Genomic DNA, 21,476 nt, shown 5'->3' with positions numbered 1-21,476 from the left:
CGGCCCTCCTGCGGTGGGCTGGCTCTGGTCCAGGAGGAGGCTCCTCTTCTCACCGCCCCGCTCATCGCTGCCCGTTTAACCGGCGCATTCAGCCGCCCTCCACCCTAAACTCCGATGCATTCCGCCTTATGTCCCTCCTCGACGGCTCAGACAACCTGCGCACCCCCAGTGATGCTCTCACAAAGCGGCCCGCGACATTCCAGCAGTCGTTTGGTCTGGAGGCCAGCGTCAGCTGGAAACAAGAAATATGAAAATCGCATCTGGCGATATCACCACCGCAGCTAATCTGATGATGATGATGATGATGATGATGATGGCAATGGTGATGATGAATGAGTGCAGGGCAGAAGCACTCATCTGAGTTTAGGACGGAGAGAGGGAATTCAATTTCAGCCTGGGGCAATAGCTGTTCAATTAGAAGAGAGAGAGAGGGATAGAGATAGGAAGTGAGAGTCAGAGAAAGAGGGTGCAGACTAGAGAAGAGGAGGGGGAGGATAGGAAGAGAGAGAAAGCGACTGTGAGTGAGAGAGAGAGAGAGAGAGAGAGTGAGAAAGATTGATAGAGAGAGCGAGATGGAGATGGGGCAGTAGATGAGGGCAGAGGTAGAGGACAGAGCCGTCTAAGTGGGCCATAGCAGCAGAAGCAGAGCAGCAGCAGGAGGAGGTGGGGGAGATGAATGGAGAGCAGAGCCTGTGGGTCCAGGAGCTGCTCCTCTCCCCGAGACGCGCCGTGCCGCGCCGTGCCGGGCCGAGGCCATTAAGCACTGTCACGCCAACTCAGCAGCGCCGCTAAAAAGCGGTCCCGAGCAAGAATGGGGCGGCCCAGGAACAATAGCACAAGCGGGAGACTTGCCCTTTAGGTCTCATCAACGTCGAAAGCAGAAAACAAAAGACTGTGTGTGTGTGTGTGTGTGTGTGTGTTTGCGCTGCAGCCATTGTGTGATGCAGCAGCGCAGTCGATTCCTCTTGAGTGTGTGTGCCATGACACTCCTCTGGTTCAAACATAATGATTTTTAATACTGAGCGCTCCTGCGCTGCAGTATGCCAAAATAGAACTGCAGTGCAGGCATAAGAGGACACACGGCAGGTCTCACTGTGGGAGCAATATCGTCCAATTTCTGTCTTGGTCGACATGTTTGTGGCTCTGCTGGATTTTGTGTATCTCTGTAATTGCTTTACCCTCCGTCTCCCCCTCTCTTTTGTAATTACTAGGCCACTGCAGCACTCGCTGCTCCGGTGGGCTATATCTGCAGTCTCCAACAACCTTATGCTTTTCAGCAGCATGGGCTCAAATCCAGGTGTGATTCCCTCAGGCTAATGCCAAGCTATATCCTCAGAGAGGTGAAATATGACAGTTTTATGAGGTGAAATGTGTTCGGTCTGGATGTGAGGTGATGTTGTGACAGTCAGGGGAGATGTCAGCTCTGTGGTTTGTGTCAGTGACTATCAATAAGCTGTCAATCACACGTCACAGCAGCCACAACAACAACACAACAACAACAAAAACAACAACAACAACAAAAACAAATATAGCTGCAAGCAGAAATGTGGGGGCCAAGCAGGACGTGCGACCAACGCATCAAAGACAACAAGCGAAACATGCCATAGCCGTATTCGAATCCCTACCGCAGTTTTGAAAATCATGCATACAGTTCAGAATAAACACACTTCCAACTTTGACAGGTTGGAAGGAGAGTTTGAGGTGTCGACATAGACTTGGTGACAGGGGTCACGGGACTGTCCCCGATGAGTGTGCCTAATGTGGTTATGATACATCAAAACGTTACTGAGATATGACCACACTTCCTGTTTGGCGGCTTGAACGCCAAATTCAATTGGCTGTAGCGGGTGAACGCCTTCGACAATCAAAAATCCCTGTAATACTTTTATGGACATTGGTCTAGAGAATGTAGAATGTAGCCAGTTTCATGTAGATTGGTGAAAATTCCTAGGAGGAGATACATTTTAAGTGTTTTACACAAAATACAAAATGGCGGGAAATCCAATTGGTGGAAAATGTCATCATAGGGTGCGATGAACTCGGCATGAGCCAGGGATTCCAACGGTACCTAATTTTTAAAAATCGGTCACAAAGATCAAAAGTTGTGTGCCTAAACTTACTTCCAACTTTGACATGGTGGTAGCGCTAGAGAGTTCGAGCTGTCACGATGACGCTTGCTGACAGGGGTCATGGGACTGTTCCTAACAATTTGCTGAGATATGACCCCATATCCTGTTTTGTGGCTTGGCCGCCAAATTTGATTTGCTGTAGCAGGAGAATGCAAAGGACAATCAAAAATGCCTTAAAGTTTCCTATAGACATTGGTCTAGAGATGACACCCACACCCAGTTTCGTGCAGATTGGTGAAAATTCCTAGGAGGAGATACATTTTAAGTGTTTCACAAAATCCAAAATGGCGGGAAATCCAATATGGCGGAAAATTATGTCATAGGGTGCGTTGAACTCGGCTTGAGCCAAGGAATCCAACGGTACCTTGTTTTTGAAAATCGGGCTTACAGGTCAAAAGTTGAGTGCACAAACACACCTCCAACTTTGACACGTTGGTGGCGCTAGAGGGTTCAAGCTGTGGACATGGGTCTTGGTGAAAGGACTCAGGGGACTGTCATGAATGAGTGTGCCAAATTTCACAACTTTTTACCATACGGTTCTATGGGCTGTCATAGACTCCCATGGCAACAATAACAGGCATCTGCTCTAAAAAAGTTCAGTTGAGATCACTTTAGTCAAAATTGACCCATTTATTAGCATGCAACAATATACAGCATATGAATTTTGGCGGTGTGCTCTGTTCGGGGGGCCCCCTGCCTTCCACGCATGTGGAAAGCGCGTTAGTAGGGGGAGGCAATCTAGATGTTCCCCCCCTCTGGGCCGCTTGGCCCGGAGTGCCGGAAGAGGGAACGGCATCTAGCCCCCTGCCTCTATGACGATCAGAGTGGGCTGCGATCGGGAAGACGCTCGGAGGTAACTCAGCCCACTAAGACCGTCAAAGAGAGCCACAGGGGGACTGCTGTACATTATAGTCCCTGGCCTCTACGGGCCGATGCTTCGTGGAGTTCCAAAGGAGATACTGTTACGGCGGCACCTCCGCGCGCATTCCCCTCCGCTCCTCCGAGCTTGCCGGTGGCCCGACGCAACGTGCGTCGGTCCGGCTCTACCCCGCGGCGTTCGGGGTCTCCCGAATTCCCGCCTCCTGACTCCGGAGATGGGGCGCATTCGCGCTCCTCATCCCCGGAGAGTAATCCTGAGACGCCCAGCACCTCAGCACGCGCACGGCGCGCGCTCCAACGCCACAGGTGAAGGCAATCGTGGTGATTAGTGAACGCGCTTACGGCTGAGTGCTGCGCACCGGGTCCCAATCATCATCATCGCCTGCCTACAAGAACCCTGGTTTTCTCCATGCTCATCGCCAGATCTTCCCATAGAATACCTGTGACCCAGTGTGCAGTGCTCGGCTTGCCTGCTATCACCACCCCTGGACTGAAACACGGATTCCCTGACCCCCCTTCTGGATATGGACTTTGATTACGGATTACGGATATTGGACATTGTTTGTTGATCGCCTGACCCCTGCCTGTTTATCGTTTTTGACCTTGCCTGCTGGACTTATTAATTTATTATTAAACCGCCCTTTGGGCTTTGCATTTTTTCTCTGCCTCCGGTGTCGTGCGTTTGGGTCCAAATCCAACCCAGTCTTAACAGATACAGCCTAGTATCTCTGCCTCCATGGTGACCGGAGGGACCGCTGGATGGCCCTTCAGAGATGTTTCGGCCCACGATCACCACAGAGAGCCACAGAGACTAAGCTAGTGAAATTCCCCGGCTTCCACTAGCCAACGCATAGTGGAATACCAGAAGAATGCAGCAATACCCCTGGAACAGAGAGCAACGATGACAACAGAGATGACATCGACAGAACACGGCGGAGCAGGGGAGGAGGTGGGGCGAGCAAGCAGATGCTATGACAGCTGACAGTCAGCTGGTGGGTTGCGTCATACGGGGTGTGACTGATTAGCATCTGCCGATTAGCCTGGCATTGACATCCGACCCAAGATTACAACGTACAAATTTACTTTACGTTGCCCAGTGGTGTGCACAGACATTTTGGGGGGCAGGTGCTCAGTGAAAAATGAGGGCACTTAATTTGTATTGTTGCGCGAGTTGTTGACCGGGGGGGAGGGCGTGAGACTTGGTTAAGATTACTACATAATACTAAATATTCAGCTTAAGTATACTGATAGCTTCACATGCTGTAACAACTACAAATTCTACCGACATTGGTCGTGTGGTGGTCATCATTACGTTAAATCCATTAATTGATTATGACTAGCGTCTAGCTTGTTAAGCAGGTGGACAGTCGGCTAATTTAGGCTCAGCTGTTTGCCGCTGTATGAGATTTACAACAGAGACAAACAATGCAAGTTATAGTTTGCCAACTGAGGCTTAGGGAGGAAACAATACACTTATTTTGTTTATGTGTTACCTGGCTGGTTAGCTGTCATCACTCGGGCACTCTGGATGGGGAAAGGGCAGTGGAGGAGTAGCGCGCCTCCGTTTGTGTCCGCTTTTCGCGTTTACCGTTGACAAAGGAAGAGAGGGAGGGGAAGGGCACGGGTGTGCCGCGGGCACATGTACTGTATGTGTGTGTGTGTGGGGGGGGGGTCTGGCAAAATTACAACGCATTTTGGGGCATTATTATTACACGCTTTTAATCGAGAATTGATCGATGTCACCATGGGCCACAAACAGTAGGCCTACACTGTAAAAAATAAGTAACTTTCAAAAGGGCACTTGCCTTGTCCAGAGGGCAAAGGGCAGGTGCTCTAGCACCACCTCGTGTCTATCTGTGCACGTCCCTGACGTTGCCCTAAAGTTATCTTTGTCGCCGTACCCATGTGGGCTGCCATCTTGTTTAGAGGGCTGTGTGACGTCAGAGAGCGCAACTGGGAGTACATCGATCTGTCACGAGTTCACGGGTGGGAAGTTACGGTTCTGACTGCCATTCCAGTGCATTTTCACGAGTAGAAGGTTGGAAAAAACACGTGTTACGGGTTGCCTGGAACGCGCCATTACACACATGCAGCAGATTGCAGAGCATACTCGCTTGTATTAAATTGATTACAATGCACAATTACATTACGTTGCCCTAAAGTTACCATAGCGGTAGCCCGATGCCACCGACCCAAAACTATTTAGAAAGCTAATAAACTGCAACAATTGCTAAGGTGCACCATCGTTGTTGTCGTTTCCAAAAACTAGGTTCGGACACGGCTGAAGGCAATTCGGCTAACGTGACCTAGCTAGCATTAGCTACACCGAACGGCTAACGCCAACTGCGTGACATAACTAGCATTAGATACACCGAACGGCTAATGCCAGCTGCGTGGTGGCACTCACAAATCATGGGTGCTACCGAGTAGAGCAGCAGTTCTGCTGGATCCTTGGGCTGCAACAAAATTGAAATGCGAGAATCATTCAGCTAGCATTAGCAATCTAAATATAACAATACCCCTTATGTGCAATATAAGAAACCTTGATGAACGGTAGCTAGTGTGAGACTATGCAGCTGGGTGTTGACAGGAATTTTCTTGTGTATTTGTTTTTCTCAATATGTTGATGGTTTTGTTTTGTTTGGGATTGAGTTTTAGGATGATTTAGGAAACGGGGACATTTCCTTTGAAGGGGGGGAGAAGTGTGGGACTGAGTTTTGTTGTTATATTGGATGACAATTCCTGTTAGTATTGAATGGTAATTTTGGGGGATGACTTGTGCGCATGTGCGGGGGAAAGAGGGAAGATCTGTAAAATGTGAGATGGACATGTGGATACGAGTGCCCGGCTTTTTGGTGATATAAAGAAACATAACTGCATTCAAGTCCGGTTGTCCGTCTGCCTTTATTAAACCCACACGAAGAGACATTTGGGATAATCTTTTCTTACACTAGCTAGCAAGCGAGCAGTAGCCTATAGCCTGTCATGTAGCCAGCACCAGCCAGCAAACTCACGAAACAAGTCAAGAAGGGGGTATTTTGATAAACCGATTACATTTCGAGAATCCACGTAGTTACATTCTCGCCCGAACTGCTAACATTTCAATAGTGAATGGCACCCGGCGTACATTTACAACAGTTGAGTAATTGCGGTGGACGAGGCATGAACCACCCGTGACATCAGTGGCTCATGAATGAAACCCAGCAGCTGGCGGCGGAGGTAACGCTTCAGAGATGGACTTTTCCCAACTCCCAACGCAAGCCACGCGAGCAATGCGACACAAATGAAACATAACCACAATCAAAATTATGGCACAACGGTGTTACAGAGGGACGTGCTCCTCGGCCTCGGAACCGGCCGCTCCACGACGCCACTAAACGGACCCCCCAAACCACGGACCGGAGAGGACATCGCGGGCAGCTGGTAGCAAAACGCACCAAAACACAAACATGAGCACAGAACTCAAGAGGAGAGAACGCAGAAGCAGCGAGCAAGCAGATACAAGCGAACAGCAGTAATGGCAAGAGCGAACAATGATATGTTTTGACAGCTTAAATACATGCGCTCTAGCGAGCAGAACCAATGCTATGACAGCTGACAGTCAGCTGGTGGGTTGCGTCATACGGGGTGTGACTGATTAGCCTCTGCCGATTAGCCCGGCATTGACATCCGTGCCTCGCCTGAAGTTACGTCGGAGACTTCATTTCTAAAGATGGCTTCTACACTGTAATCTGTTGTATCATACCCAGGGGTTAATTTGGGATTTGTTATGTGGGGAGTCCTTTGTGTTAGCGGGACGGCTAATTTCATTTGAAAAAGCTTCCAGATGGAAGTTAAGATAAAACCGAAGTTGTGTGCACATATTGCAGTGATGTAGGCTACTCGTCTTTCTTCCAAAGCAAGTTGTGTGAACATAGCCTATTGCAGTGATGTAATTGTCTTTCCACCAAAGCAAGTTGAGTAAAAGAAAAGCTTACAGATGGAAGTTTAGATAAAACCGAAGTTGTATACACATATTTCAGTGATGTAACTGTCTTTCCACCAAAGCAAGTTGAGAAAAAACCAGAGGCCAGGCTGGTGGGAGTACAGTACATACAGCTGTTTTTTGGATAGTTCTAACCACTTTGTCATGCATTTCTTTATTCTAACATCACACATGCCTAATTGTTTTATATTCCCCCAAAATACAAGTAAATACTAGTATTTTCAACTATTATTGTGATTAACTCGATAAAAAAAACAAAACAGATTGCACTAATTTCTACATTGCCTGAGTGGGAGCAAAACATAGGCTAGCAGAATAATTAAGCCGGCTTGCTAACGGTAAACTGTAAGCTGGCTGGTGTGAGTGTCCCCTCTTGGTATTGCCTTGTGTGTATAACCCGTCAACACCAGACTCTCCTCGGGGGAGGAGAAGCCATGTGTGAATCAATGCATTGCGACTATAATGTGAAAAAACTAAGTCGCTGGACAGACTTTCCTAACAAGCAACCGTAATAAACAAGCCCCCCCAAAAAAGAAACCCGCAACCCATGATTTTTTCAAGGGACTTAAGAAATAAGAAGCTTTAAGTCGCAGGTAATGCTTTCAAATAACCCTTGTTAATAAACCATTTATAAAGCATCTGTTCATAGTCTGTTCAATATTTACAGTACAAATCATTATGACAACATTTATAAATGTTAATAAGCTATTTATAAACATGTTTCACATTATATTCTAATGGTTTCTAAGATAATTTATATTCATGTGATAATGGTCTGCTCACATTTAATAAACTAGAGAGGTTGGTCAGAAAGCACAGGCCTCTGTGCATTAATGCATTTTGTTGGTATAATTCAGTTGAAATGTTTAAAATCACACCTCAGTTTATATGTGATAGCTTACCACAGGATCCAAGCTAAAAGAAATGTAGGCCTAATTTTTCCTAATAGTGAATGAGAATCAGATAGTACTTTGTTTTACATGCATGGAAAGATGTTTGCTTAAACATCAAATAAATGAGTTGATATAAGTTAAGCTGATATCTATATCTATATATCTAAAATTAATTTGACTCCTCATTGTAATGAAGAGAAAATAAAACCTGGTCTGGATTCCAACCCAGGTCTACAGAACTACTGCAACATGTATATCATACAGTATTTTTTAAAACCTTATACTTCTATATTATCTCTATACACATGTATGTGGTAGGGAGCTAGGGCCCAGTAGGGAGCACTGGTTAGGAGAGGCTAGTGCCCTATCTTTCACATTTATATGAGAGTAAAGTTGAATCCAAGGTTCCTCCATCATTGCCAGGAATTTGTTTACACATTACTGATTATTGAACATTATATTAGTAATGTATTAATAATCCTACAGTGAATATAGATCTAGACACTTTTATCCACAACACAAAAAATTACCATCACTATTAACATCCATAGTGTTGGCCACTCAATGGGTGCATTAAGTAACTGAGCGTTCACGCTTAGAATGCTAATTGTGAGTGCTGATCCACTGGCTGGTGAGCACCATGGGCATCACAGATGAGAGACCTTTAGTGGAATCAGTTTTTGGGATGGTGCAAAAGGGAAGTCTCCTGTCAATACCGGAAAATAACAACATGGCACATTCAAGTCCGCCATGATGCACCACCTTACCCACCTCTACCACTTGAAGGTTACCTGCTTGCCCCAACAAAGTGTGTTTTTTGTGTACACAGAAGAGGATCATTTCCACCTGAAGAGCTTGCAACTACAGTTATATTTGAGATGGCCCATAAAATTGAGGAGGCAACACAAATGCAGACGCACACCAGTGTCTGTTGCAGATAGTTTCTATATACCTATTACACAGTAATTTAAGCTTTCTGTATGAGTCTGATGGTGTCTGTTCAACTGGAAAATCTCACAACAAAGAAGCTTGTTCTCTTATTTTATGTATTGATAAGGATTTTTATAAAAAAAACAATCCTATGTATTCATGTATTCTCAGAGCATTTCTTAGAGTACAGTTATGCCATCTGTATATCCTGTATTAAGTAAGGGATAACGTATGGCCACCTGGTTATTACAAGGCTACTTACCAATGACATTAACACTAATAAGACTACACTTTTTTTTTTCGCCAGCAAAATGGTTCCATGTGCATGGGCAACAGATGTTTTCAGAGATTGAACATAGGCTGCAACAGCCAAACAGTGTTTATACAACGGTTAGTTCTGGTTCTTCATTCTGATTGGCTGGAAGCCGTGTTAAAATACTTTGTAACACACACCTGGGACCGCATATCATTCCATTTTCAGTATTAATGCGCCTCCCATTTGATCCAATGCATTGTAGTTGTTGTTGTTGCTTGGCAACCCATTTGTTAGGGGAACTATTTTGCTCCGCGGAATTGAGGGAATGATGCTTCGTTTTGAATAAATGTTAATATTTTACATTGCTGTGTCTATTTTACACTAATAGCTGTAGTAACCGTTGTATAAAAGCAATAAACCACTCAAGGCCGTGTGTTATAGTGATTTTATAACAGCTAGGGGGGTTTTAGGCACTCCGCTTCGCGTCGTGCCTAACAATGCCCCCTAGCTGTTATAAAATCACTATAACACACGACCTCTCGTGGTTTATTGCTTAATTAGAATGTTCAAACTATCAACTGTCGCCCAAAGACGTATAATGTGTTGCCCTTAGCAGCGGTCAATATTGCTCTTAGCCAGTGAATTATCGAGAAATAATTCACCGGTAGAACGTATGATTGTCCAATCAGAATCGAGTATTCCAGAGAGCCGCTTTCGATGACAACACACATACAACACGTGTATTATCCCTTACATATGTCCAAACATATCAAATCTTGATTATGTCAATAGTGGATACACACCTGTTCATCAGACCTGACTTGCTTTTGTGTACTGAATGTGTACTGTTTTTGTATATAAGTGAGCATACTCTTTAACTGCACTATGTTAAAAACTGTAGTTTGTTTTCCAATAAAAGTTACAGATAAAGCAATGATTTTGTCTTACTTGATTTACCTGAGTTACAATGCATAGATTTGAGAACTGTAGAAAATAAGATCAGAAGATCAAATGGAAGGATGTCATAATATTGTTAATTGCCTGCTTTAGACCAATCCTTGCAAACACTTCAGTAATGATTAATAATAACATGGACTTGTATTAAGCATCAACTGAGGTATTACTACATGTGTAAACATTTATGAATTCACAATGCATTAATCTTATTCAGAATGACCCATAAATTGTAAGCAGACAATTATCACATACCTCATACAAATCATTAGTAAATCCTTTAAAACTGGTTGATTAGTGATTTATAAAATATTTATTAAATGTGAGCAGACCATTATCACATACCTTATACATGATCCTATAAACCATTAAAAAATCATTTGAAACATGTTTATAAATACATAACTATTCATTTATAAATAGTTTACTAACGTTTATACATGTTGTAATAATGATTTGTACAGTAAATGTTAAACAGACTATGAATAGATGCTTTATAATGGTTTATTAACAAGGGTTATTCTAAAGGATTACCAAGTCGGATATTATAACCAGACTTGGCAACTCTGCTGACAAGCGGAGCGAAAGACCTAGGCTAGTGGCACGCCATTTTACACTTGAAAAAACAGTTACTAAAATGAATTGTGTGATTTCTTTTAATGATGAAATGTAACGGCTGCATTCTTTCAACTCTAAAGACCGAGAAAAAAAGTAAAAATCCATAAAATGTTGATGATCGATGTGCCGGGGTGGAGCTCTGGCTGATGACGTTTGGTAACCTATGTGCGGATAGGCTCGACCTAACCCCTGATCATACAGTACTGGCATTTGTAGAATGCAGACCTGTGAAATCCTTGCGCATCAATTTTTACAAGGTGACCAAACCAATCAGACTGTGAAAGACGTCCAGACATTGGCATTGCTGCTCAACAAGGATAATGACTATACTCATTGTCAGTATAGCCTATTGATGAACACTCCTTGCCCGGCGGTGTACAAGATCCATGACCTTTAAACTCAGACAATGACTGGTCCCCTCCAGCCTACTTTATATTTCCCTGATGACTTGAGGTCATTTTCATCCCTCAGTCATCTTCATCCCTCAACTGCAGCCAGAGGACCTTTCCCCTGTGTTTCCCCGGGTGAGGACAGGGAGTGTCTGGAGCTGAGGGCCTCAGGGCAAACAGAGCGAATGTCAGATGCATCATAAACGCATTCATTCTATCTGTGCCCGCTGCTACTGTACTCTGTGTCTTTGTGCTAGTGGAGGACTATATGTGTATGTGTGTTTTAACTTTCACATAAACCACACTGAGCAAAGCTACATGTAAAATATCACAAAAGCGTCTCCCAGGTCCCGTTGCGAGCCACGTGTGTTGATGTACAGTATCTGACACATCCTTCTTCTTTCCTTCTTTCTCCTTGCCTTTGGGGAGGAAGAGACCTCTGGAGAGACACTAGAATGGTTTGACTGAGTGACAAACAATACCCCAGCAACAACCTCTGCATGATTGTGCGCAAGTGTTTCACCAATCGTTTGACGTTTGAACGACAACGGGAGGTGTGGGCGGTGTTGGAGAGCGTTGAATAGAGGCTTTCAGAACCCCCTCGGCGTGACATAACGAAGCGCTACCGCCTCCACTGTCTCTTAAAACAACTAGAAAAGAGCCCCGTCCGGACGACGTTATGAGAAATGAACCTGACTCATGTTGCCGAGGACTTCTCGCCTTCACAGCTTTGAAAAAAACAAGCTCTCCAAGTCCTGCCTGGTCACCATGGAGACAGGCCTCTGGCGTCAGCGATGTTGTCTCGGAGCGGAGGAGAGGAGTGGAGCGGAGGAGAATTCTGGGATTTGTTCACAATGTGATGTGATTGTATACCTGGAGGAACATGGGATAAGCCGCTTGGAACCAATCTATAATTAGCAAATAAGCACTATGGTGGCTAGGCAGAATGACGCCTTTAGTAACAGAAACACGTTGCCTACTTTTGGTCGAAATTGCTTGTTCAATTGCTTTTAGGTTACATTGAAAGTACTTGGCCCATTGTCTAATCAATTATAATAGATTTTTAGAGTGTAAAGAATTCGAACTGTGGGTATCTAGATAGAGATGAATCTTCCCTTAGTAGTGAGACTATGACCTCTACCACAGAGTCAGGCGTTAATGGACCGGAAGACATCCCCCCAACTGGCCCTGTCAGGAGGGGGTCGCCAGTTAACCCAGGATGCACTCAGGAGCCAAGTCATGTCATGTTCAACAAAGCCCTACAATGTCGGTCTTTCGGAAATTCTCTGGAGAGGGATTAAATGGGGATTGAGCCTTGGTGTCTGTATGTGAAATATTTTCTCTCTGCAGAGCCACAGTACTGTATGTGGGCATTCATGATGGTGAAGATGGATGGCACCGATTCACCATCCCTCCCTTACTGAAGATGCAACACATACACCCACTCTCTGATTGTGAGAATGTGTGTGTGTGTGTGAGAGAGAGAGAGAGACAGAGAGAGAGCGATAGAGAGCAAGAGAGAGAGAGAGGGAGAGAGGGAGAGAGAGAGAGAGAGAGAGAGAGAGAGAGAGAGAGCATACCCACATACCCATGTACATGCTATGTTTCTCAAACAACCCACATGTGTTAAACCGTAATTTCAAAGACCACCCAGGCATGAAATTGGATGCTGTATGGCGGCTATGTATCTCTCCCTCCTACTCCTGCGTCGACTCGAGCACTTGGCTGTTCCTCTCGTCCATTCTGTGGTAAACAGCTTCAACTAAACTCATGAGCTATACAGTAAAAGTAAAATGGTCAGAGCACTTCTCCACGTCTTACATCTCTTTGTTTTGTTCAGGATAATTCATCCTGTTTGGTATTCATCGTGAAAACCCCAGAGCCTCTCGTCCTCCTCCTGGCCACTCACCTTCAACTTGTGCTCATGCTCGTTGTTGACGCGGGAGAGCAGCTGGGCCTTGCGGCGGTTCAGGGCATCGATAAGGGCGTCACACTGAGCCACCAGACAGGCCTCGAACTCCACTCCGTTCTCCTGCAGGACAGACACACGGAAGCTGGGACACTGCAGCACAGATCACGGCAAAGAGACTCCGACTCACAGACAAGAGAGAAGGACAGACAGATGGACAGAAAGACATCCAGATTGGCAGACGGACGGAAGAAAAAAACAGACAGACGGACAGGCAGACACACATGCAAGGGAACAAATGCTTTAGCTATCATGGACAGAACATGTGAGGGCTGGTGCACACTCATAAAGGCTGGTAAGGCTGATAAGATACAAACAGACTCACTGGATAAATGACTAAAAGAGCATAACTGAGAGTCAGGGAGAGAATGATATTGACAAACACACAGATAACAACACAACGGCCCAAACCCCAAATCACTGGAACGTGTAGCCCGCAAATTAAAAATCAATGGCATGGTGGAGGCAGTGATCACACCAATAACACGAGAACCATAACGCCCCTGTCACCATGCAAGAAAGATACAGGCAGCCATACTGAGGACTGCTGATATTCAGCTCAAGACAAGGCAGACCGCTGGGCTAGGAACACCAGGGGGAAGGGACTATCGATTGGCGAGGTCTTTGTGTTAAGGCTTGTGTTGTTTGAAGTCCAGAACTTAATTGCCCCCCAGACTAGCCCCCAATAGACAAGTGTCCTTGGAGATTCACTTCTCTGTTGCGTTTTGCAATTTGTTGCCATCCTACAAGGACTAGATGTGTCTGGTTGTGATGAGTGAACAGTACATGCTCAGCCCTACCGTGCCACCATTCTCTACTCCTACTCTCCACTCCACTCTATAGACTTTGTTGTATATTACTGGCATATTTTGTATACCTACTGTAAATTAGTCCCTGATTGTGCCGTTTTGTTGTTCTTACTGGTGTAGCACAACAAGTTCCCCTTAGGGATAAATAAAGAACCTATCTATCTATCTATATATCATCCTACTCCTACTCTTCCTCCTCCACTCCTCTTGGTGACGACCTCACCTTCAATGTTCCCCACCCTGACGTCACTAAGGGTCTCCCAGGAACATCAGATGGCTGCGAGACAAGAAGACGAATCAGCGTGGACAGTTAATCCTAATCCCTGCCTTCCCTTTAATCTGAACATGGGTTTAACTCCATGGAAAAAGTGGAACAGACAGATTAACATACTAACATACTGTCTGGCACCCGATCTTTTCCCAGCTTACGTATTGCTGCTGCTGAACGCCTCCACAGTCTATTACTTTAAGATCACGGTAGGTTTCAGATACATTTGGAGAGGCTTGGCTAATCCCAACAAGTTATTTACATACACTGCAAGAGAAGACTGTCTAAGACGAGGGATTACACAGGGGATGACATTGATGCATGGGCGTGTGCGTGACGTGTCTGTTTGTCTCCACAGCAGTATGCCTGTAGTGGATTGGGGAGTTTGGTAGAGGGAAGAGAGGGGTTTGACAGTGGTGCCGCTAGGCTGATAATGAAGAATGGGATGTCAAGGCAGATTAGCAACAGCCACAGAGGGCTATGGCTAGCATACCTGGGTCCGAATACTGTTTGAAATGCTACAGCTCAAGACAATTTGCTTGGGTCTACCTAGTGTAACTTGTGGGGTTTTGCATTTTGGGTTCCATTGTGCCATACAAGAACAATCAAGAGCAGACAAGCAACTGAAATGATTTCAAATAGTTGATTTGGACCCAGGCCTGATTAGTAGAGGGGGGATGAAGCGGCGTGACTCCGTACCTGGATATGCTGCACCATGTTCCTCAGCTGCACCAGGAACTCCTTGGCCTCAGTGGCTCTGTCGGACAGGATGTTCAGAGCCTGGGAGAGCTGACCCTGCGCAGGAGCGGGCAGGAGAACATGTATTATACAGCTGTAGACCTGTGACACATTCAATACATGATTCTGAATGGACCCGATACCGGACACTCTTTCAATAACACACGCTGATTAGACTTGTCCTCTGTAACGGTCAACTTCTTCACACAGAGGCAACACAACAGTCGCCCTGGAGCTAAAAAATGTCAATCATCTGCAATGAGGTCTGAATATGTGTGGAGCGGAAGGATATTGTAACACGCTGCACTTTTATTGTTATTTCTACTCAGTGTTTTACACCCTTGGGCATGTGGGGATGAGCGGAGAGCGATGCCCTCTGTGTTGCTCTCGATATGTTCCATGTCCTGCACACATAACAGGAAATACCGTTGCTGTCGTTGTGCGATGACACACAAAATGTCCTTGTTTGGACAGCGGGGAGGTAGAGTCTGTGAAGTGGAGCTGTGTGAACAAAGAGGTGATGGAGTGAGAAAGGCTGCGGCCTGACCCCACCCCCTGACCCCGCGCTGGGAACCCAGTTCGGTTGAGTGGCCTGCAAAACCGCCAAGTGGGGAGCTTAATGTCTTTTGGGATGACTGGGGCGGAAAAGAGGGCGCGTGGTTTTATCCGGCCAGAAAATATCTCTGGAGCAATAAAACCCAGCGACTAGCTGATATAGTGAAAAACCCTGAGAAAACAACCCTACTGTTCTGTGTCAGCCCTGCTCTAAGGAGATCAGCCTGTGGGGGTGTATGTGCCTTTGAGGTGGGCCAAGGCCTTTGACCCTTTGGGTTTGGGAAACCATGACAGCTGCTGCTAACAGGGACTCCACTGCACCGTGGGACTGTCTGTGGCAACAGCTGAGCAAAGAGTGAATGTAAACTTTGAGTATCATGTACAACATCCTCTATGGCAACTTGGGACTCGCATTCCAATACCCCCGCCACTCCAATTATAGAGCATGAATGATCATCATGGCAGAGAGACTGGTTTCTGCGGTCATTATTCCCGAGAGGGTATTTCAAGGGGAGTCTCTTTGTCATGGTCCCTGCGGCAGAAATCAATCACCTCCATTTCAAACAGATCACCGGGCAGCCAACCAGGTTTAGAGATCCTGTCAATCACGCCACACTCCCCCCCCAAAAAAACATTCTCTCAGTTCGCTATCTCTCCCTCGCAGTCACGCCATCTGTCAGCCCACACCTGCCCTTCCAGCCATCCCTCATTGTGGATGATTGATCTTGTCTATGACTGTTCTCGTTTCCGTCTCCCTATCTGAACCAATGACCGACATTCAGGGTGCTCTCGCCCTGTTAACAGTCACCATGCGTTCGGTGACAGGGCAGTCTCTCTGCCAACGGGCTGATTAAACTAACCTATTTGACTGTCCGGAGGCGTTTTTCCACAGTGTCTGTCAATGAGCAAGATACGCTCCTCTAAAACCAGGTCAAAACGTGTGACGCAAGTTAAAAAACCATTCTGCTGTTTCACCGTTGAGGGATACTGGCTGTTTGTTTGGAAAGAGATGACAGCGTCGTTGACGGCAGGTCTGCGTACTGACGAACAGCCTTCACTTGGAGGAGGAGGCGTGGAGGACAACCAGGGAAGAAAAGCTTCTCACCAGGAGATCCCATATGACCTCTGAAGGGCTTTAATGAAGAAACCCTTCTTGGGCATTTCAGGATTGATCAGAGGAATTAGCACAGGCTTATATTACATGACATTTTCATCTCATGAAGCCTGGATTTGCATTTTTATTTCATAGAGGGGAGCAGAATGTGGTGAGATTAATGAGCCCGCCATCAGATCAGCATGTCCTCTGGGACTGGTTGCTTTCATGGGTTTCAAGTCAATCTCCAAATGCATGAATTCAATGAGTTATTCATAAGACTACATTATGTTGGCCCTTAGGATAAGCCTCTCTGTCAGGAAAATTGTGTACGCTACAACACATTGGGGCTCTGTCGGGTATGTTGGACTGGTTGGAATGGGACCAGACCTGGGTCCAAATACTATTTGAAATAAATTTCAATTACTGATCTCGACCGCTCTTGTCTGGCACAATGGAACCAATGGGCTGTTCCCAAAAATTGCTCAAAACCCAACCCACTTAACACTTCAGGCAGACTCAAGCAAACGCTGAAATAATTGAAAGGATTCCAAATAGCATTCAGATCCAACAGAGCTTCTACACGGGGGGCCGGAGGATGTCCCTACTATTTAAGATATGGGGGGGGGGGGGGGGGGGTGGGTCATCTCAGTAATTAATTTGAGAGAGAAGACTTGTTCACCATGAATAAGTCATTCAGAGCTTAAGGGTCATTCTGCATGTTTCATTCTCCCCCTGCAGTTGAGCGAATAAGCCAATCTGTTACAGGGAAGCGGGGTTGTCAAGAGGTGCCAATTTGGATTAGAGCGCCCAACAGGAAGCCGGCAGTTTTCTTAAAAATATGGGGAGAAGTAGGTGTAATGTCCCCCAAAAAGCCCTGTGAGGATTAGTGAAATGTTCCTGCTTTGTGAACTCATTAAACACAACGGTATCACTAATGCATGGCTTTCACACCGCTCCACTGGACAACAACAGTTCCAGGGCAAAGATAGTTTTGGGAAAATAGGTCATGAGAACAAAAAGCTATCTTTGAGAGAGAAATGCTGGAGCAAACTTTTTAAAATGCCTGCTCTGTTCTACATCTGGCTTCTTGCAGCATGTGATCCTGTCACTGATAATTAAAAACTGTTTAATGCAACCTGTGCGTTAATTAGGGTTATTGTTTGTCATCAGGTGCGTGTTGTTGTATTATTCTCGACGGTTTTCAGTCATGGTGGAGGATTCTACTGTCCTCAAATGGAAAAAGGCTGCTGCTGTTTAAATACCCTGAGAGATTCTAGTTTAAAATATTCATACGGACTATATTTACTTGTTACTTGTTAACTATTATTGAGAACGCTTACATGCTTAAGCATGCTGGATCAGTCCAGATTCAGACAGCTTTTTATACCTCTATGTTGAACAAGACCCTATAGTATGGATCCCTCCCCACAAGCCAACCCCTAGTGACTGCTACATTATTTATCTGTTATGTCAGCTGGCATTAATAATGCACAGTCATGAACAATACCAACAGAAAGTGTCAAATACTAGACAAAGAGAATTGATCAGCTAATGACACTAAAGCAACAATCTGACAGACGCCTGGGACAGTAGGCAAGAATTGGAAGAGAACTATTCTGTTCTTGTCAGCACATTTGATACACAACACAGAGTACTCTGTGTTGTGTATCAAATGTGTTGTCCTTTTTTACATTTCGTTTTATATGACCTTTTATGTTTCTTGCACTTTGTCTTGATGCTTTTAATGTCTCATGAAGCACTTTCAATTGCCTTGTTGCTGAAATGTGCTATACAAATAAACTTGCCTTGCCTTGCCTTACTCTGGATCAAAATTGAATGAATACACACTAATCATACACACTGTAACCAACCCAGAGGGCTAAGCTATGCAGATGAAGAGTACCACTGACCACAGACAAGGGTGGTTACTATGAAGGCAGCAGTCTTGGTGACACACTGCGCTCAGACAGGAAGAGTCCCTGCGTTGACACCCTGGCCTGAGGTGAATCTCCCCCACTCTTCCTCACAGCAGGCCTGCGATAATGCTGCCACATTCCTGTTATCACAGTCTAGTCAGACCACATGTCCTTGTCACAGTAACCTTGTCTTCAGTGACATGAACTAACTCATCGGCTGATGATGACAATGGACTAGACGGCCTGGGTTGGATGCCCAGGAAGAAGCTCTCAGACTGGCTTAGTTTTCACACACAAACGGTGTCCTGATTCTGGGTGAGCCTTGTGTGAGGGAGAGTAATGAAGTGTAATTCTGTATCACAATGTAGCACAGACCTGAACATGTGACGGCAACTGTTTTTAGGACTTGTCTGTTCCCAGTGTTTTGTGGCATTTACTGTAACTCGCTGCAGTTCTGTTTGGCCTTCATCAAGTTGAAATATTCAATTGAATGCTTCTTCCCCAGCCAATTCAATTCTTTGTATCACAATTCCATCAATGAAGACTGCTGCTGAGATTACACGACCCCGTGGCATTTAGTCATGTAAAAAGTCAGGACTGGACTAGACTGGCTCAACGGATGCAGTTTTTTGAGATAAGCCTCTCATTGGTGCTGCTCAATTCCAGCGGCGCCAATCAGATTCAAGCCCCGGACACTATTTTGCAAGGGTACCATTGAAAAAAAAGAAAGCTTAGCGCCGCCCAAGACAATTGTGATTGGTTTAAAGAAATCGTTCTTTCCCCTATCTCAGAATGATAATCAGGTGTGGACAGACCCTTCTCCAGCGCTGGAACAGCATGAAATGAAGTGTGGAGACTAGGATTCGACTGACTGAAGTGAAGGAGATCCAGGTGTAGTGAAGTATCAGATCACATCTAATGTCCATCAGTCAAGCCCTCCATCACTACTTGGCAGCCAATATAAGTAGACTTTCAGCTTCATTTATATCTTTAACTATCTCTCTTTATCTTTCTCCCAATCTCTCTGTTTCTCTCTGTTTTCCATTAAGGTCTACAGAGCTAATCTCTTTAAATAACAGCTGGAGGGGTAAATACCACAGACTGTAATGAAGTCCTGTCAAACCCAACGCCCCTGAAGTGTTCCTCCCCCTCCCCACTGCGGAACACCATTCTCTTCCTCTGATCCCCTTTTGTCCTCCTCATCTCACCTACAGTAACTAGATATCAGCCTCCACTGTCTTGACCAATCTGATAACTATTGTAGTAGGTGTTTTCCTTTCTGCATTGAATCCCTTAGCTTTAGCCAGAATGACGTTTGGAATTTGATCTGATGTCTGTATACTGAGACACTATCATCAATATTTGAAGTCTCTGTGTAGGAACCTACAGTAATCTGACCGAACAATTGACCCTCCACCACCAAATGCAAGTCTGCTGCTTTGCATGTTTGGATTGAAAATGAATATAAGATTTGTCAAATCAAGCCACAGTTGTATTTACCTGCCCTGTCTGCCCTTACTATGTGTTGCGTACACCCAGTGGGGTAGCGGAGGGTATATGGAGGTATAAAGAGTATACCAATTTCGTTATCCATGGACCCACAGTATACCCACTTCTTTAAACACCACTAATGTAAAAACTGCTACAGTATACCCATTTCTTTAGTCAGAGTATACCCATTTATGGTATTTAGTCGCCACTACACCACTGCTTGTTTTTTTTGTGTGTGTAATTCTAAGCATTGCACATCCACACAGTGGGAGAGGCTGTAGACCCAAAGCAGGCAGACTGACAGCCCATCCCATCAGCCTCTGGCGGGGAGGAGGATGGGCGAGGGATCCTGCGGAGTGTCTGACTCCTCAGGGCTTCTCTACCATTTCCAGTCAGAGCAGACAAGACTGAAGCAGCACCCTTCCCCTTCCAATCCACAGCAAATGGGCTCCCATCCCCTTAGTGAGCCTGGTCTTCATCCAGTATTCATCTAGGGTATCTGTGTGTCTACCTTATTATCTTTGGTTAGTTTTGGAGGCAACTTGGATGAGAGTTTAAGGAACATCCTTGTAAGCTCCATCTGTCTGCGTGTCAGGATGAAAAGGTATCTCAGCAGAGCGTGGGGTGTCTGGGTACTATGAGGTTATTCAAGGGGAGAATGAGATCAAACACGTGGCAACATGAAAGAATGCCAGAGGGAGGAAAATCTTCAGCTTCCTGCAAATTCTACCAAATTACTGAGCTCAATAGGATTTTTCCTCCTGGAGCCAGGAGGAGAGGATATTACAGGAGGTCGTCTGGGTGGGTTAAGATCTATTAGCGTCACCACATGATATACTGTATCTCTATGACTCTGGCAAGCTAGTAAATTACACATTTTGTGCTTACACCCACCCTCTCTGTCTCGTTAATAGTCCTCACTCGACACCATAAAAACCCATGCTGTGACCCAGTTTCCGTGTCCTGTGCTATTCGACCCTTGTGACGTCTTTTAGAGCACCAAGGAAATCTCTGCGTTAAGAGTTTTTAAATGACTCTCTCACCTCCCTTTCTCCATAATGTGATCGAGATTCTGCCCCGCCACCCCCTCGCAAATGAAACCTTCATACAGAAACCAACAGGGGGACCTGGGGAGGGTTGTGGGGGATAAGATTTCCAGTAACAGACACACACTAGAGCCATCACATTTCTGCTTGTCTTTCATGACCGAAATTGACTTTGGGGACATGAAATTGATTTAGCGCCGTGGTTTAGACATGGTCGTAGTGTCCTGAGGGAGATCAGACATGGTGGTTTTATGGCCTGAATGCCAAATGTTACCAGAGGAATCACAACGACGTGAGAGCAGATGATCGACACACAGGGAGCATGAAGGGAGGGACTAATGATCGGAATCATCTTGCATAGAAACACACACACACACACACACACACACACACAGGAATGGTGGAATGCTGTCAAGCATCTGGGATGAATTCCACACAGCTGGTATCTTAGACCTCTGCACATCTTCAAGGGGTATTAGGTAGCTAGCTATGACATCTGTTTCTTTGCAGATCTCCACTAGAGAAGATAATCCATCTCTCCTTGACAATCAGGAG

At 45.4% G+C, this 21,476-nt stretch overlaps 1 protein-coding gene across 15 annotated transcripts in view; it reads right to left on the bottom strand.

Moving 5' to 3' along the window:
• trim9 (tripartite motif containing 9) overlaps positions 1-21,476 on the bottom strand; it is a gene marked incomplete at both ends in the record, with an annotated part of 31,106 nt that overhangs the window by 6,532 nt on the left and 3,098 nt on the right. For 12 of the 15 annotated variants that reach the window (XM_084438607.1, XM_084438614.1, XM_084438615.1 and 9 more), the window contains 2 exons: positions 12,943-13,065; positions 14,779-14,874. The exons of 2 other annotated variants lie outside the window; for them this stretch is intronic. In XM_084438607.1, coding sequence (XP_084294733.1) covers positions 12,943-13,065; positions 14,779-14,874 — 219 coding nt within the window. The remainder of the gene's footprint in view (positions 1-12,942; positions 13,066-14,778; positions 14,875-21,476) is intronic. One more of the 15 variants, XM_084438620.1, reaches the window with a different exon arrangement.

This window comes from Borostomias antarcticus, assembly GCF_949987555.1.
Source record: "Borostomias antarcticus genome assembly, chromosome: 5".
Lineage (NCBI taxonomy): Eukaryota > Metazoa > Chordata > Actinopteri > Stomiiformes > Stomiidae > Borostomias > Borostomias antarcticus.
The sequence above is the reverse complement of the archived record's forward strand: the minus strand, read 5'-3'. Positions and strand labels throughout refer to the sequence as shown.